This window comes from Podarcis raffonei, chromosome 11 (assembly GCF_027172205.1).
Source record: "Podarcis raffonei isolate rPodRaf1 chromosome 11, rPodRaf1.pri, whole genome shotgun sequence".
In the NCBI taxonomy this organism is placed as follows: domain Eukaryota; kingdom Metazoa; phylum Chordata; class Lepidosauria; order Squamata; family Lacertidae; genus Podarcis; species Podarcis raffonei.
The window spans coordinates 64,498,248-64,517,830 of record NC_070612.1 but is presented as its reverse complement, the minus strand read 5'-3'; the positions used below and the strand labels follow the sequence as shown (position 1 = coordinate 64,517,830).

Genomic DNA, 19,583 nt, shown 5'->3' with positions numbered 1-19,583 from the left:
CGGGCCGGATTTAGAAGGCGATTGGGCCGCATTCGGCCCCTGGGCCTTAGGTTGCCTATCCCTCTGTTAAACCCATCAGAGAACTGAAATGGAGTGGCAGCAAGGAAAATAACGGAAAGTTCTTTTTCAGCCTTGCTTGCAGGCAGCAACTGCAGGTATCAATGCAAAGCATAAACACTGGCAGCAGGTGTGTGAATGTGGGTGAGACAATCTTAGAAGATTATTCTCCATTATTATTTTCTTCAGAAGAGTAAGGATACGTCCAGACAGATGTGGATTATGTGATTGCTGCTGCTCATGCATGGAGGTGGTTTGCGGCATCCGCATAATGTCATTGGCAACAAAATACCTATTTAATCAGGAGCCATACTTTCCATGTTTGCATACTTTCACATTTGCACGGTGAGGGGTGCAGTGGCTGGAGCTTTAGACTTGGGCCACATTCACACCAGACATTTAAAGCACCTTGATACCACCTTGAATATTCATAGCTTTCCCCAAAGAATTCTGGAAACGGTAGTTTCTTCAGGGGGCTGGGAGTTGTTAGGAGGGCCTTATTCCCCTCATGGTACTCCAGTTCTCATGAGTTCCCTGTGAAGAGGACTGTCTATTAACATCTAATGAACTGTTAATCCACTCTGGAAATTGTAGCTTGGTAGCTATTGAAGGGGAGTAGGGGTCTCCTAACCACTTTCAACACCCTTAACAAATGACAGCTCCCAGAATATTTTGGAGAAAACCTTGACTGTTTGCATAGCAATGGCATAAGAGGATAGCTAAATGTCCTTCAAGGAATAGGTCCTTTCTAAATGATCATTTCCCTCTTCCTCAGAGTGACACCCTCCTTTCCTGAGACCCTCATTCTGCATGACAGCAGGGCAGCTATCCACCTGGGAGCGAGGCACAGCTCATCTACCAACCTCCTTGCCTCTCTCTGCTTTTCAGGTCTGCTACCTTGACAATTTCCTAGAGAGCAGGGGCACATTGCACAGAGGACACACCCACAACTTCTGCCCTGCCCAAGAAGATCTGAAAAACCCAAACTTCAAGGACCTATTGGCAAAGCAATGCACTGCAAGAGATCTAGAGACTTACATCCTTGCCAATCAGATCCTCTTGATTTTCTACAATTCCCCAGGGAGCTATTCCAATAGTGCAGATCTTCCCTCTTGACTTGGAGGCATGGTCTTTCAGTGCATCCCCAACATGCCGAATAACTCCTGTAAGAGAAAAGCAAGGCAAGTACATGATAGAGGATAAATATTACCAACCTTTGTAACATGTATGTGTGGATGTAGTTCTAACACCACGTATGGATTATGGCAAAATATCAAAATAATCCCCCAGTAAAAACAAAACATTTATGTAAGTAGCAGTAAATAGGCATAACTTTACCTTTCTAAAATGCTAGGAGTTCTGTGATTCTATACTTTAAAAAAATTGTGATAGAAAATCTCAAATACTGAGTCTTACAAACTATGTAACTGGAATAAGTCTTGAAAATTAAAAGGGAGAACGTCACCCACTGTGCCATGCATGCAGAAGCTCTGGAGATAACAGAGGAACTGCAAGCTTGTATATGTCTTCCACTGCTCATTTGTCTTCACAAAAAAATTGCTGGGCACAGAGACTATACCTTTAAAGCACATATTGTTTCCCTCAAAGAATTCTGGGCACCTTCACAGAGTTACAATTCATAGCAACCCTTAACAAACAACAGTGCCCAGAATTCTTTGAGGGGGGAAACATGCTTCAAATCTGCTTTATAGGTAAATTATCTGCACAGCCTTGGCTTAGAGAAAAGATGTGACTGAAGAGGGGGAAAGGAAATTATGGCTCAGTTTGGGCATGATGGTAAACCATTATTAATGGCTTATGGTGGATGTGCTGATCTCACATGCTTTGCTGCTCTCCACCAGCCCAGGGAAGAAACAAACCACAATCTGTGGCTTGGAGTTAGGTCTGAAACAGTGATTACAGTTTGCTTTGCTCTAATAAACTACAATCTGTAGCGAAGGTTTGACTTGGCTTGCTGGATGTGGGTTTTTCTAATAGCAGCTTTCCTCCCAATGCAATTGGTAGTGAGGTGGGATTTTTTTCCAGGATTGGGGAAAGGGTTAAAGTCCTATCCCTATCTAGATCCTGCTAAGAAAATCTGCACTTTTAAAAACATATATATTAAATGCAAACCACATTAATGCCACATTTAGTTTGAATGATGTCTAGATAGAAATGTATTAAATGAATATAATGCTGTCTGCTTCATTTAATGCAGTGACAGGATTTTTTCAGGATCCTGTGACCATGAAAAAGCTTTTTATGCGATAGAAAGAATTCCATCTGCTCCGGAGATTTCATTCTGCCAGGTTATTGTTACCTGTGTTTACTCCTCCAGTAAATATCCATGCTCCAGTTGTCATGGCAGCTTTAATGAGACCTTTCCCAAAGACTTGCTTGAGCTTTGGCTGAAGTTCAAAATTCTGGAGACCTCCGTGCACAGAGATGAGAAGTTTGGGAAGTTCAAGCTGCCATTCCTTGGTCATCAAGTGTAGAAGAAGATCAGGCTTTGTGTCAAAAGACACACGCACATACTAGAGAAGGAAGGGCATTGATTTGAAACAAAAGCAAAGAGTGAAGACGAGAAGCTGGTAATAGACATGCAGCTGGAACAGTTACACTTGATCTTAGCCAAAAGACCGAGATGCATCATCATCCCACGAATTAAAAAGACATGGGAATAATTCATTAGGATTTTACTGAACTTCTGTACAATGGAATTTATGTGGCAGTTAATACAGAACCAGATCTCAGAAGCATTTGGTTGAAAATCCATCTGTTAACATATAGTTTGAAGAGAAGTGCTACTTAACCAAATAAAATGAAAAATACAGACTCAAGAGAGTAAGATGATTTTGCTTAGTTGATTTTCCAGGGGTTGGCAGACCTGCTGTCTGCAAAGGCCTTCTTAGGTGCCCCCAGGGTGAACCAAAATCTACAGATTCCTGGATTCCTTTTTTCCCTTTCTTTTTCTTTTTAATGTACGCTTCTAGTATTTTTAAAAACCTGAGACATGAGTCAAAACTGAGAGAGAGGAGGAAAACATATGCATGTTTGTGTAGACTGTGAGAGGGAGATAAAGTGTGTAAGAGAGGTGGGGGAAGAGAGACGTGTGGTCTCTCTCTCTCGTGTGTGTGTGTGTGTGTGTGTGTGTGTGTGAGAGAGAGAGAGAGAGAGAGAGAGAGGTGCCAAGCATGAGCCTGTGTCAGAGAGTGTGATGTGCCCACATGTTGTTATCAGACTGATCTAAAGAATGGCAAAACTTACTCAGCTCAGCTCACTCCACAGTAGTCATGGAGCAACTTGCTAATGAACTCAGGAGAGTTTACAACTCATATAGCATGGGAGTCTCTGTGTCAAGTTGCTTTGAGGAAGTCACTGGCTGCAGAGGAAACCATAAACTATGTGGATGTGCCAAGGCAAATCTCAGCTTCTCATTCTCCACTCTTTCCCTCTAACATGGCCACAAAGAGGTTTCACTTTCATTTTTATCTGATGGCTTAGAACAAATGGCTTAGAACAGGGGTGGCCAACTCCCATGAGACTGCGATCTACTCACAGAGTTAAAAACTGGCAGTGATCTACCCCATTTTTTAGGGGTTCAGGTCTAAGTTGTTGAGCTTTTTGGGGGGAGGAAGTAAGCACCGTTTTTGGGGGGGGGGTTCAGGCCAAAGTTGTTCAGCTTTTTATAGGGGAACCAAACTGGTTGAGCTTCTTTGGGGGGAGCCAGTGATCTACCACAGATGTCCAGTGATCTACTGGTAGATCACGATCTACCTCTTGGACATGCCTGGCTTAGAACAAAGGGGAACTGGAGAGAGGGAAGAGTTTGTTGTTACCTCCAAATGCAACCACTCTCAATCTCGTCTATCTCATAATATTGTGAGGATCAAACAGGGTAAGAATTTGAAAGTTGCTTCTTTCTTCTGCACTGGAAAAACTGAACTGTAGTTTACAGTGGACTGATGAAGCAGAATAGATATGGCTTGACTTACATGAAAATTCACAATTGTGGCACATTATTTTTGAAGATGATGAACCGGCAACACCATTAACGCTACCGCTTACAGGAGAAGAAGAATAAATGGAGTGTTGTGGCCTCGAGTTTACTAAATTATATTGAAATGGATGAGCAAGTTCAGTGCACAATGTCTAGCTCTAATAATGATTTTCTCAAACATGGTAGCTGTCAGAAAGTATTAGATTGTAGAAAGAGTTTATTCAATGTTTTCTAGAGGAGCAAGTACCAGGCCTGCCCAACTGTTTCTCTTCATGCCTGCAGCACTGCAGTTAAAAGCCAAGGGCAGTGAGGGACCTTGACATGGTGTAATCAAGGTTAACAAGCTTCAGTGAGAATGAAGGGTTGCCATGTGATTTTGTGTTGTTGAAAGACAAGTTTCTGGGTTTGAGGAATTTGGCTTTTTAAGCTTCAAAAAGAATTTTATAACTATTGGAATGAAAAAAGTAGAAATGCCATTTCCTAATCTATGTCAGTCAAACTCTGTATGTGTCAATTTGTAGGTAGCTGGCATGAACTTCCTGAATGCCTCTTTATGGGGCTCATTACTTTTGCCAATTAGCAGTTATTCTACACAGCATTGTAGACAGCATTAATGTCAAGGAAATTTGAACAGAAGCTTGCAATTTAACCATAAAAATACTGACCAGGCAAATGCTACCAGGTAATGTGGCCAGCCTTCAGTAAAGCTATCATGTGACTTTGAAAATTAGTAAGATAATCAATAGAAATAAATTTCAAGTGAACATGAAGCAAAGAGCAAAGTATCTTCTTTCTGTGAAGCGAACAAATTACTTTTATGGAGATAAGCTGAAAAATTATAAAACCACACATGGAGGTTTGCATTGTGTTTTAAAGTTACATCAGTATCTAACAGTGCCTGATGTTTTCCTTGGAAGTCTGACAATAAGCATTCCCTCATTTAATAAATGTGACACACTGCACTGCCGATAGAATTTGGTTATTCTATATTAAAGAAGAACAATTTTAATAAACAATACATTTCTGTTACATTTTTTCCTACTGCAGAAAGCAGTGGGAGTTGATCTGCTGCTCACCCATCAGCAAAACTGATAAAACTTTTATTTTATTTCGCAACAGTATCTAGTCCTCTGGGGTCACTTTATTCAAAGCCGTCAGGCTCACATTTATCTCCAAAAACTACTGTTTGCCAACAATGTGAAACATCTTCCTATTGAACATGAGCTCACTGTAAAACTGAGCAGAGTCTTTTGTATTGTATTAGAACTTGCCTTACAATTTTAGGAAAGAACAAGGTAGGTGCCTTTCTAGAGACGGAGGGCAGAAACATGGAAACACTGCTGAAAATGAAAGCCATGTATTGGCTCTCTACTCCTTTTGATTTTATTGTATTCCAATATAATTACACTTAAGCCCCATGCAACCATGCTTGGAAAAACATTTAGGAATTACTGAGTTAGACTATTGGTTCAGCTAGATCAGTATTGTTGATCCTGTTTGTCTGTGGATCCAGAGCAGTCTTCCCCTGCCCTACATGAACATGTTAAGGATTGAACCTGGAATCCTTTGCATGTACAGCATCTGTTTTGTGACTGAGCTGTGGTTCTTGGCCACATTTCCCACACACCCATGTTTCTCCCTCTTCCCCACTGCTATTTCCCCCACTGGCTACCTTTTAGGTTGCAAGGCTCCTTGGAAACATGAATTTGCCCATATTACTGATGCAACTCTGTAATGCATCAATGATGCTAATGTACATGGCGGAATAATCTGCACCATTCCCTAGAATGTGCACCCAAGATACACACACACAGAAATAAAAGCAAACATGAAGTAAGGAACTTATGAAGTAAGGACCACGTTCTAGTCCAAATTATGCGGGTTTTAGTTACCATGGCTTTGTTTGAGTGACCTCCACCTTGGAACTCAATGGTTCCAAAAGCATCGGTGGGACTGAGCTGAGTGTGCTTGCTGATTGACCACTTCTCTGACTGGATGTCATTTCGAGCAAGGCGGCTTTCATTCTTCTCATTCTGAATAATGGAGATGCTTGGAGTAAGTCCCACATGTTGACCTACCAGGCGCCCACAGCAACACCTATGGCATCAAGCAAAAATTACTTGTATTTCTTCATAAAGAAGCAGATGAGATTAAATTAAGTCATTGTGCATACTGAAGTAAAAGACTTCAGTCTTCAAAACAGTTTCCCTCTCAGTAGACATAGTTAGGATACAAAGATAGGTGAAGACAACCACACAGAACTCCACAATAACTTTAATAAAGGTGCTGGCGGAGCTTTTCTCATCCCTGCTGGAGATGCTATACCCGCCAACATTCTCTTTAAGATAGTACTATTCAAAGGCACACATGGCTGGTCACTCTGACGCAGATCAACTTTGATTTGCATCCCTTTATTTCCACAGGCTCAAAGGTAAATGTCAAATGAAACCATGGCCCTCTAGATGCTACTGCACTAGAAATTCCATCTTGTGGAGTTCAACATCTGGAGGCCCACCAGTTCCTCATCTCTCTTCACAGGCAATAAGGTGACACCTTTTATTGGCCAAATTGTGGACTAGTACCACGTGGGTGGCGCTGTGGTCTAAACAACTGAGCCTCTTGGGCTTGCTGATCAGAAGGTCGGCGGTTCGAATCCCCACTATGGGGTGAGTTCCCATTGTTTGCTCCCTGCTCCTGCCAACCTAGCAGTTCGAAAGCACACAGTGCAAGTAGATAAATAGGTACCGCTCCAGCGGGAAGGTAAACGGTGTTTCCGTGCGCTGCTCTGGTTCACCAGAAGCGGCTTAGTCATGCTGGCCACATGACCCGGAAGCTGTCTGTGGACAAACACCGGCTCCCTTGGCCAGTAAAGCGAGATGAGCGCGCAATCCCAGAGTCGTCCGCAACTGGACCTAATGGTCAGGGGTACCTTTACATTTACCTTGGTAAAGGTAACTTTGGAATGCTCTATATGAACTGCATATCCAGATTATGAAATTACCTTTGTACAACTGTTTTTGTCTTATTGCAAGCAAACATCCACAAGACATACCCCAAAGCCATATCACGCTGCAACCATGGCCCTCAGCACCAGCCTTTGTACAGCAGCATGTCTTTAACTTACATGAAATCACTGCAAGAGAGCCTTTTCACATATTCTTGATGACACCGTGGAAAGGTTATATTGCAGGGATTTCAAGTAGGTTAAACACGAGCTTACACAAACTGAATTACCGTATTTTTCGCTCTATAGGACGCACCCGACCATAGGACACACCTAGTTTTAGAGGGGGAGAACAAGAAAAAAAAATTCTCTCCCTCTCTGTGCAGCGCCTCTCCAGCGAAGCGAAGCCAGGGGAGGGAGAGGGGTCGGTGCTCATTGGCCCCTCTTGCTCTCCTGGCTTCAGCGAAAGCAATGCGAAGCCTCCGGAGCGCAGCGGGCTTTCGCTGAAGCCACGGAGCCTCCCTCCATGGACCCATTCACTCCATAAGACGCACACATATTTCCCCTTAATTTTTGGAGGGGAAAAAGTGCGTCTTATAGAGCGAAAAATACGGTAATTGATACAATAAATATTTTTGCCACAATGGGCTAACAGAACTTGAACAGATTTAAATTTCCATGATACTTCAAGAAAATTACACTTTTAAGAAATGGAAAAAGGTAAGAAATGGTCGTTTAAATATTGTCCCAACTGCTTCTCAAAGGCTGTATTACGTTAAATGTGTTCAACTTGAAGATATTTTACTTATAATGCAGGATACAGTGGTACCTTGGTTTGCAACCGCTTTGGATTACAACTGTTTTGGATTACAACCACGCCAAACCCAGAAGTGCCTGTCTCTTTTTTTGGATTACAAACCATTTTTTTGGGAGGCCCCATTGGCGAAAGAGCGCCTTGGGTTACAACCTGTTTTGGTTTACAACCGGACCTGCAGAACGGATTATGGTTGCAAACCAAGGTACCACTGTATATGTATTATCTGTTAGCATTCATCTTTTTCAACAGCTATATCTCTAACCTGAAGTATTTTTCTGGGTAAAGGAAAATTATTATTATTAAATTTGCATACTGCCCTTCATCCAAAGATCACAGGGCAGTTCACAACATAAAAATACAAAATTAGAACACAAAATACATAATAAAAACAAAAGCAAACCAATACTCCCACAAAGACATCTAAAAGGACATAGAATGTTAATTAGCCAAAGGCCTGGTTAAAGAGCTACATTATGTTCAAATTGATATTGTGTCCATCTTAGTTTAACAACATTTGTTGCCTGTCAATTACTAAAATAGAGCTGTTTCTTCTCTGCCAGGCATCAAAAGCCAAGATCCAATGAGATATAATAGGTTAAGTATAAGCTGTCATGAAAAGCAAGTTCATTGACAAAAGCCATGCCATACCTATGGGGGTCTTTGGTGCTGGGTATGATGTGAACACATTCCCTTTTGTAAAATGCTCTTTCTATCCATGACTTCTGAGCCTGAAAAAGAGATGAATAAAAAATCCATAAAATAAATTTCCTGTTCAATATCATTTTTAAAGGACAACAAAGCATTTAACATAGGATGCTCCACAGTAGCAAAGTTTAGGAGTTGTGTTTTTCAATAAAAGGCTCCACTGGCATTTATTGTGGGGCTTGATGGATTGCATACAGCATTAATATTAATATAATCAACAAAATAAAACAAATGAAAATAACGATACATTAATCCTCTCCAATTGGTAAGAAACCCCTTGACATTACATTCTTTTTGCTGTTTTGAAATCACATAAAACAACTATTTGCATGGGGATCACTGAACACATCTGACTTCTTAATTAAGTCAAAGCTCAGAATCCACTTTTCATACTGACTACCTTGAAAAACAGGGAATCCAGAAGCAGGAAGGAAACAAATAAGAACATCATTTGTAGAATCCCAAGGTGTGGAATGGATTTTGTTCTGCTTCGCAACCAGAAATATTTGTGAAATTTTGTCAACATTCAAAAGTTCATTCTGGCACCAGATTAACACCAGCACCATACACTTGTACACATCTCTTTAGAAACCATCCATCAAAGTGGGACACACCTGGAGAGTCCTTAAATGATCGTGCTAAGTATCAGCCCTTTCCTTCCTGTAGTGTAACACATATCATCATCATTTCCACTGGGAACATAGGAGGAAACCTGGTCTAACTTTGTCTATTCCTATAGGTGGGTTGATGTTTTTTAAGTTTGTTTCTGTTACCTTTCTGTGTTATATCCCATTCAAAGATATATATCTATGTTATATCGCATTCTCAACAACAAAAAATATTAACAAGAGAGGAGGACATAAGAAGCACCAAACAAGAGGAGCCACAATATAAAGCAGCAGTTATATTTGAGCAGCAGCAGACCAAGTTGTGCCGGAAAAAGAACAAGAATGCTGAAAAGGCATTGAGTTCCATACAGCTGTGCAATTTTAGACTCTGGACTTAATGGTTTTATGATGTCTTCCTTTAGATAGACTTGTGAATCACTTCAGTGCTGAAGCACACAATTAACATTTTTCTTCCCTCCCCGTACCCCATTCCATGATTTACAACTGCATCCCCATGCAAAAAACAAGCTAACAGCATTTTTCCAACCCTGATTAAAAAGAAGAAGAAATACTCTGATGACAAGGGTAAAAAAAATTGAGTTTGTTTCTGTTGCCCTGATGATAAACAGGGAATAAGCATCATTTTGTTGTAGCAAATGATCATATAATAAAGAGATTTTCAACCTTTTTGAATCTAAGGCTCCCTTGACCAACTACATTCTTTCTGCGGCTCCTTTGTGGGGCTCAGGAGCCCAGTTAGGTCCCCCCTTGCCTGCAGAGCTGGCAGCCCTCAGCCCTTTTTGAACAGCTTCCCTCAGCCACCTCTCCTCTTCCTTCTCCTTGGGAGCCCCAAAGAGCAGGGCCTCCCAGGGGCAACATTCGCTTGCGGAGCTTATGGCCAGGGCTGCTGCAATAAACAGCTGTGCAAGCCTTTGGGAGGCAGAGATGCAAGAGGGCTTCAGAGGAGGGAGGGAAGGAAAGAGGGACACCCCTGCGGCACCCCTGACCATCCTTCAAGGCACCCTAGGGCGCCACGGCACACTGGTTGAAAACCACTGATATAATAAAATAAAAATTAGCACCTGTAGCCATGTACACCTCTTGTCTGCCCCCTGACTATATAACATTTTACTAAAGAAGAAGAAAAGGGGTGCTGTGATGACCCAGTGTTAGCCCTAGCAGGATCTGGCATGTCCAGGCTGCCCCAGGGGCTCATGCAGGGCCTGTTTGCCATATCCCACCACCTGCTGCTCTCTAGGCTGTCATTTTCACCCCCAATGCTGTGGATTTCAGGCCAGGGGTCAAGCCCTAGCTGAGCCACTCCTTTAGCCAGGCTGCCTTTTGAGATTCACTGCTCTATTTGTTTTTCTTCTAGTATTTTTTTTTTTTTTTGCCATTGGCAACAACCTCTTTGAGAGGAACATGCTTTCTGAATCATGTACAGTGGTACCTCGGGTTAAGAACTTAATTCTTTCTGGAGGTCCGTTCTTAACCTGTAACTGTTCTTAACCTGAAGCACCACTTTAGCTATTGGGGCCTCCCGCTGCCCCCGCACTGCCGGAGCACGATTTCTGTTCTCATCCTGAAGCAAAGTTCTTAACCCGAGGTACTATTCCTGGGTTAGCGGAGTCTGTAACCTGAAGTGTCTGCAACCTGAAGCGTCTGTAACCCGAGGTGCCACTGTACCATGAACAGAAGCTGGTATCACCCTCAATCTGCATCTAGCAGCATGCAAAGATAACAAAATGAAAAAGCCCAGAAATGAACAAGCAAAAAAGCATGCAAAATCTTAGCTTCTGCTCATTCTGGAGAAGCCATTCACTATGTGGATGCTATCTTTAAAAAGAGCAGGCGGTATCAACAGGGTTTTTGTTCTCAAGTAGAGTGGGTGTGCATTGGGTCAATGGGGAAAAATAGCAATAGCATAATTTTTATAATTCTTAAAATTATCTTAATTTTCTAATGGCACAATTCTGTGCACTTTGACTCAGAAGTGGGTAAGTGGGTAAGCCTAAGTAGCCTATTTCAAGTCAATATGATGTTTTTAATAATTAATCTAAGGACAAAAAGCACCACTCCAGCAATTAAGAGATGACCTCCCTCCCCCTCCCGAATTTAGATATATTTAGAAAACATGCAAAGAAACAAAATGCATTCAAAGATGTTGATTAGAGCTGATGAGATTTACATGAGTGCTTATAGTAGCTATAGGCTATGTGATAAAAGACTGTTGCTACAATCCTAAGCACACAGTTACTGTGGTGCAAGTGCAAACATGCTAAGGAGGAGTAGCATGCATTAAATGCCATTGATACCTAAAAGAGCAGCCCAGTCCCTTGAATATACTTCCTGCTACTTCATGCCCTGGCAAAAACATCAGCTTTGAAAAATTAATTGCCATAGTTCATTTCTTACTAGAAGGAACAGTGTTTGTTCCATTAACATTCTTCAGGCTATATATGAATTTTTCAGAAGTAAAGCTTTTCATAAATGAATACCCTATAAAATATCATCGGAACAGTAAAAGACTATAGACATATCAAAATGATTTTAGTACCAGATTATATTTTAATGATTTCCTCTTTAGTTTCCTACATCCGCCCTACAATGGGAAAGCCAAGTATTGGTATCCTTGATGTAGCTGATGCTCTGATCTTAAATTTATTAAGCAAACCTGCAGTGGCACAAGTCAAAATGCAGCCCTGTCCTAAAGAAGGAAGAAATGGTTGTTTCTCACATCCCAGGAAAATGGCATGGCAGAGCACACATTCCCCGCACAAGCCTTGGCCAGTGCTAAGGGCATGGAAGGAAATGATGAATGTTGGGCTTTGGAAAACGCTTTAAACAAGTTTTCACAATGAGGGTTTATAATACCTTTATTATCATAATTTGTTTGCTTTGCCTGAATATTCTTTCCACACATATGAGAGTAAGCTTGATCATGTTTAAACTAATAATTAGGATTGCATGCAGTGGGGTAACCTTAGCTAACCTCTCTTGAGTTCTGATTTCACAGAAACCCATGTTTGCCATGCTAAAACACACACAGAACCCTATTTGAACTTAATTTGTATGCACAAGATTGCAACCTTAGAGCGGATATTTAATTAGAAGTCAAAACACACAAAACATAAAATGAGGGCACAAATTTATTTTGCAATGAACAGGTGTTGACAAAACATGTAGTTAGCACGTTGTAGCAGAAGCAATTGAAATAAATGATTATTTTATAGAAACACACTGTTCTTGTCCTTGGAGTGTGTGTGCATCTGCGTAATTGTTGCCTTGTGAAAGTATTACATACTAAGAGAAAATGGTTAATGATTCATTTTTCAAAGAATTACTTGAAATGTGAAACACCTTATGCTTCAATGAATTGCATTGGCTCACTTATTTAGTTTAATATTTAGGTGACTGGAGTGCTGATAGTCATCGTCCCCCCCCGCCACGTAAATATTAAATTGCTATTATGTGTTAAATTTTTTGGATAGCTGCCTAAAGAATTTCCTAGTACAAAAACACCAAGAAGCAGCTATTTTATCCATATTTCTTGGTTCACTTATGAGGTTTTATGAAAATGTACATAAACTATTCAAATGTTGCCACTGATGAATTTGCCCATAAAATATTTCTGGAGAGCTATCTTTAAAATGTAGCTTAGAGAAAATTAATTTGCTGGTCTAACAAGGTTAAATTTAAAAGTAAAATATGAAACACTCTGTTAAGTATAAAAGAATTGCTTGATTAGACCTGACAACAATCTTTCTAATCAGACTTTCTGTTACTTTGCTCTTTTAATTATTATTTTAATGTGGCCATTGTTCTCATGTTATTAATTACTTTTATTAGGTTTATTACATATTTTATTATTGCTTTGTTTTAATTTTTAGTGTAAGCTTGCTTTGGATAAACGTTATAGCAGAATATAAAAATCTTAAAGAAATAAAAAGAAGCTACTTAGAATTTCACAAGCAGAACTTATCCCAGCATTTGGTGCTAAGTATTATTTTTTTGTGTCGGCTGATAGGAAAGATATTAAGGTCAATTGACAAAAGTCAATAAATAAAATTGTATACAATATATTCCCGAATTTCAGCTATAGCAATAGACTACCAATAGAAAAACAGTAAAATATTTATTACTATAATAATCTGCCTCTAATTTTCAATTATATCATCAATTTCAAATTTGTGAAAAATCTGTCTTGTGTGGTACTGAAGTATGAAAAAACCCTTCATTGTTTAAAAAATATTTGAACCACTACTGTCTTTTCAGCCCCAAGGAAACTATAAATTACTTATTAATAATTACTGATTTTCACTGCAATCGAACGAGAAGGCATTCCATTCTACAGGCCAAACCAGCCAGTTAGTAAGAAATGCATCAGTGGCAATGAATGCAGCATATCAGTACTAATTTACATTAACAGATATTGCAGAATGAAGGCACAAAAGCAAAAACAATTGTTTAATGAATTTGCAATTATCAATTACTTCTGCATGTTAGATAAAAGCAGTGAATAATAAACTGAATGATAATGTCTTTCATGAATGAAACAAATTTATGATCCATTTTTTCACCATCATTATTCTATAGATTATTCTAGCACTAAATAGCAAAACATACAGTTACTTGTAAATGTATACATTCATAGTGGGAGTTTAAATTTGTTCCTGCCTTATATCCCTGAAATATTTTGTTACTAAGCACTGCCACCAAATAATAATAATGTTAGTTATTATTTACCTGATCATCCGCCTTTGAGTCTGTCTAAAGTTCTCTCTGGGCAGTTTGTCCACATTTCTGCTGCTGGTCATTCTACTACTAATAATTCACTCCTGACCGCCCACCAGCAAAGTCATTCATTCCATTCTTGACCAAGAGATGTTAAAGTAAGCAATGAACTTGCGCCCATTAGCTGCTTGGAATGTGCCGCCATGGGATTAGCCTCATTAAGAGTTCTACAGACATCCACTTGCAGCTCCAAAACACAGCTTCGTTTGAACATCTAATCTGACGCCAAAAGAAAAACAAATCCCCCGAGAGCTTGGATTTAACTGGCACAAGCCCTGACAGGCTGTTGGGCTTTTGTTTTTTGCTTTTTTTCAATTATCAGAAAGAAGGTCTTGTGAAAGTGTGATAAGGTGTTCTGAGTCCTGAAAGTTCAACTCAGGAAAGCAAATCCTTCAAAAGAAACAGTGTACTAAGCTGGAAAGAACCTGAGCCCACATGATGTATATTAACTCTCCAAAGAATAAAACCCTCTGTGTTGGTTTAGCAACCGCTGGGAATTTCTATATATTGGTAGGGGGGAGAGATTCATCAACAAGTGTGTATCAAAAGTGCTGGTTGCCTTTCAGAAGAATGTTTATCTTGTAATAAATGTAACATTTAAAAAAGTTTAAAACTTAAATCTTTTGATGAACAGAAGCACAGAAATCGGAAGTTAAAAGTTTGAATTTCATGAGGATAGATTAGGGCAGAAAGTGGGAGAGATGGACAATGAGATTATAAAAAGAACTGTTGGGAAAGATATCAGCTGCCTACATAGATATACCTTTAAAGCACATTCAAAGCACATTTCTCTTCTTCAAAGAATTCTGGGCCCTGTAGGTTTTCAAGGCACTGTAGGTTACCCCTCAGAAACTGCAGTAACTAATTAATTAATTAACAACAACAACAACTCTATTATTTGTACCTTACCCATCTGACTGGGTTGCCCCACTCTGGACAGCTTCCGACACATATACAAACATAATAAAACATTAAACATTTAAAAAAACTTTCCTATGTCCAGAATTCTTTGAGTTAAGAATGTGCTTCAAATGTGCTTTAACTGTATTGTGTGTACGCAACCTAAACACATAACCTTTGCTGGATTCAAGCACCTAGAACAGAGGAGGAAAACCTTCTCCAGCCTGAGGGTTGCATTCCATCATGGAGAACCTCAGGGGTTGTCCAGGACACTGGAGAGTGGAGCCCGAGGCAACAGTGGGCAGAACAATGGGTGTGACTCATCACTGTGCACAGTTGACCAAATTCCAGTCACAGAAAAGACAAATGGTATCACATACACACACATACCCCTCCATCGAGGAAAGAAAGATACATTATTACCACACTCCAAGGACACATTTCATCCAGACAAAAGAACTCACAGAGGACTCAGAGCAGGACTGGGAGGTCTGGCCTGGGGAGAGGGCCGAGGACCAGACAGAGGGGCCTGGAGGGCCTCATCCAGCCCCTGCGCCTGAGATTCTATCCCAACCTAGAAAACAGGAGCATCAAGTTGTGCTGGCACTGTGATCCTAGAAAGTGGGTCTTCTTACATTAAGGCAAGGCAACAAGCATTTGCTCCCCCTCCCCTACTGCAGTTCTTCATGCCACACCTTGCACTCTTTCAGAAGGTCCCCCAAGACTCAGAAGCAACTTTTTCAGTGGGTAAGAGCTCCAAAGTGGGGAGGGGGGTGAAGACTAAGCATCCTGCTCCACACAAGCAGAAGTTTTGCCCTTGCTAGCACCAAGCCCCCATTGGATACAACCCAGTGACTTTACCGTTTATAGTTGTTGCTGTTGGCATCCCTCTGTCTTGAGAGACAATGGAGTGTCCCTCTGGGGGTGAAGTCAAACTGCTGCATTAGCAGCCCCAGAGTGACCTCCCCAAGGCACAAGTCTGGGCAGTGTGTCTGGAGCTCCTGGGCTGCCCAGCTGACAAGATGCCTCAGCCTCACTGATGCAGCCGATTGGGTGCCTGGGGCAGCACATGTGCCTGGGGCGAGTTGGGGCAGGACGCTCCGCGGGGCCTCTGAGGAGTCTGCCTGCCTCTTCCCACTCAGCCGCCCTACAGCTGAGGGGGAGGCGGTGGGCAGACCGTTTGGGGCAGCGCGGAACCTGCGGGCACCCAAACCACCGCGTGGCTCGGGCGTGCTGCCCGGCATTTTGTCACCCTCCTCAGTGGTGATACCTGGGGTGGCCCACCCACACCGCCCCCCTTCCTCCACCCAGGGACTGATGGGGTCCAAAGGAAAGCAGAGCAAGATGTTTGGCACCTGCTTGGCTGCAGGAGCTGCCAGAAGGAGGCAGACAAGGCGCCCTTCAGCCGCCTTAGGGACTACACTCCGGATTTGTGAAGGGTTTACCATTTATTATACTGTGCCCATTATTAAGCCCCTTTTGAAATTTCTTTATACTTAAGTACACAATAAGGAGTCTTAAAAATTAATAATAATAATAATCTGAACTGAACTGAACTAAAATAAAATCTACTCCTGATCATAAGCTCAATAGTTTTTGGCAATGACTTTACATATTCATATTCAAATGTTCTAATATGCGGCTGAACATATTATATCTGGCAATTTTATTTTATTTTAAGCTGGAAACCTTTGAAAAGACCTCTTGGGGAAAACCAAACATATATGCCAGCATTTATGTATGTGTGTAGTGGGGAAGAATCTACCAGAGGATATTGTTAAGTTAGAACAACAGTTAAGGGAGTGCCTCCGTTATGCCTATAAATCCAAACTGGTTGCAGACACTCACTGCTAAGCGCCATGTGGTATTTTCAAGGAATGGGTAATGGGTGTCTTATGCTCATAGTAATCACAACAATTCTGGATGGCTGTGAGAAGAAGTCTTTCTGTTGCATGCAACCATGATTCCAAAATGGTGTATTTTTTAAAAATTGCACAAACACCTAAAGGTATTCTCTGGGTGGGTTATTATTTTTCACGCAAGGGATGTGCGGCCCCAAATTGACAGAGTATAGCTGTGTATTTTCCCAATAGGTGAAAAGCAGAGTTCAGTCAAAAATAGGAAATTGGGACAACAGCAAAGATTGAAGCCAGATTGGAGGCTTCATAAAAAAGTGTTTATAGAAGTTTATGAACCAATTGTTAACATCCTTTTTCTTGTTTGAGTGCTGACTTTGAATGGATCCAATATCCTGTACCTATTTTTCTTAGAAATGTCAATCATTGCTTGGTTGGGGGAGGTAGAAAGCTAGTTTGCCTTTTGGGAGGTAGTCTTGAAAGTGGGCCTGAAAGCGACACAGAGGCTGAGCTTGCTCTCTGTAAGAATTCAGTGCTATGGATTTTTACTTAATACAGTTATATCCTGCATTTCCTCAAAGGAACTCAGTACTTGACATAAATGGTTCTCCTCTTCCACAACTTGCTCTGGATGAAGGGGGCTATTTTCTGGCTTTATACTACCAGGGGAAAAACATTTTGTACATGATCAGTGAAAACATGAGATGATACAGAACTGAGATCAGGCATTGTAAACAAGTTCCAGTTCTGATTCTTGGTTCACTTAAGCTCCCTCCTGATAACGCCTTTAAACAGCAATTACCGGTATACACATTATTATACATTTAAATACACATTATACACATTAAATAGAGATAATACACATTCTGAAATCTATCATATAAATGCCATTAAAAATACATGTTAAAAATTAAACTCAGCTTCAGAGATTCAAAATAAGTTAGTAAAAACTCCTAAGTTAGACTCCTAAGTAGCAACAATTGCTGTCAAAGCCAAGTCAGCTGCAGGAATTTGCTGGGAAAATTTGCTCCTGATCAGTGATATTTAAGTGGTGATCAAGGAGATGGGTGGTTCAAATCACACTTGTGCCTTACTAAGTAATTCTTGGGTGGGATATATAAGGAATTATTGCTGGAAGGGTCAGCTTTAGTAGTAAGAGCTGTGGGAAGGATAGATTTAGCTAACGGTGTCATAACCTCACTAATCTCTACAGTGCAAAGATTAACTTTATCATGAGAAGAAGAAAAAAGCAGGATTAGTCTGTTCTGTGAATAATGACACTGTGCAGATAAAAACAAAAAGCTACCAAAGCCATTTGAATAATACATGCTTTATTTGAATTGGAATATCACTTGCAACTTGCTGTTTAGGTAAAAATTCTCAAGTCCTGGCACCTGTGGACTGTATATCAATCAAGCAATGCAGCTGCAGGGCCTCAATTTGTTTCAATAAATCTTGCTGCACTTCATCTTGCAATTTCCTGGAAAATGGTTCTACTACTTATTTTGAGCAGGAAAAAAATACCCCACTTCCACTTTCCTGTTCAAAAATGTGTGCTTCTCTTGTAGCAGCTTCCCCTATCCTGGTGCCCTCCAGCTGTCTTGGACTACAACACCTTCAGCCTCAGCCATAACTAATGGTAGAGTGTCTGCCCTGCAAGCAGAAGGTCCCAGGTTCAGTCCCTGGCCATCTCCAGGGAGGGGGGAGAATATCCACCCTGAAATTGTGCAAAAGCTGGTGCCAGACAATCCCAAGCTAGATAGTTCAATGGCCGGACTCTGTATAAAGGGAGCTTTCTATGTTCTAACAGCTGGAAGGCACAAATTGAGGAAAGGCTCTCTCTATAGAGTCTGGGGCTCTCCATTATTTATTTCATTACAGTTATGTCCTGTCACAGAATGCAAGGGGGAGGTCTCCCATCCAGGCACTGACCAGACCCAACCCTGCTTAGCTTCAGCCTCACAAGCGTTCAGACCATGCTGTGGGACCACAGCACCCAATTTTCTCTTTACAGAAGAGCAAACATATGGACATGCATAAGGACAAAGACTCTAGATGTTATTAATGAAGCTGCTTTTATCCCTTTATTCATCTGAAAATGTGTTCCATACCCTTCTAATGCATTTGCATCAACTTACAACAATTAAAAATGATCTGGTAATAAGGTACAAAAGAAAAAAAAGACCCCAAAGTATGAAAATGGAAACAGGACCAGGATGTGATTCTACCACATAAAAACCATCTGATCGGTAAGACAAATAGTTGCTAGAAAAAAAAGTTTTAACCAGTCATTAGAAACCAGGCATGTGGCAGGTGTGGGTCCTCCAGGGCAAGGTTGTCTAAAGTACGGGCCGGGCTCTCTGTCTCGCCTGATCAGTCGTGCCTCAATCTACAGACAAGAGCCTTTCTGAGGGATCTTAGGGAGCAGACGGGATAAGCAGAGAAGGAGACAGTCCCTTAGATATCCTGGACTTGGAGGACACATGCAGAGTTTGGTCACACACTTCAGAATACAATCCCCCTGGAATTAGGATGGTGCCAACTACAGTGGTACCTTGGGTTACAAACGCTTTGGGTTACAGACTCCGCAAACCCAGAAGTAGTACCTCAGGTTGCGAACTTTGCTCCAGGATGAGAATGGAAATCATGTGGTGGCGGTGTGGCAGCAGTAGGAGGCCCCATTAGTGAAAGTGCGCCTCAGGTTAAGCACGGTTTCGCATTAAGAATGGGCCTCGGGAATGAATTAAGTTCGTAACCCAAGGTACCACTGTATTTGTTGTTTTAGGTGCTTCTCCAAAGTACTTTTTCTTTTTTCCCTTTAAATGGCCTTTTCAAGGTAACATTGTTGGATATTGTTTGTGTTGGTTTTACAGATGGAATCAATGTACAGTGGTACCTCGGG

The 19,583-nt window shown here is 41.1% G+C and overlaps 1 protein-coding gene across 4 annotated transcripts in view; it reads right to left on the bottom strand.

Moving 5' to 3' along the window:
• Positions 1 to 19,583, bottom strand: part of LOC128423062 (transient receptor potential cation channel subfamily M member 3) — a 365,948-nt gene that overhangs the window by 122,939 nt on the left and 223,426 nt on the right. For all 4 annotated transcript variants that reach the window (XM_053407777.1, XM_053407778.1, XM_053407779.1 and 1 more), the window contains exons 2-5: positions 8,467 to 8,546; positions 5,950 to 6,154; positions 2,378 to 2,591; positions 1,096 to 1,220 (exon numbers count right to left, since the gene is read on the bottom strand). In XM_053407777.1, coding sequence (XP_053263752.1) covers positions 1,096 to 1,220; positions 2,378 to 2,591; positions 5,950 to 6,154; positions 8,467 to 8,546 — 624 coding nt within the window. The remainder of the gene's footprint in view (positions 1 to 1,095; positions 1,221 to 2,377; positions 2,592 to 5,949; positions 6,155 to 8,466; positions 8,547 to 19,583) is intronic.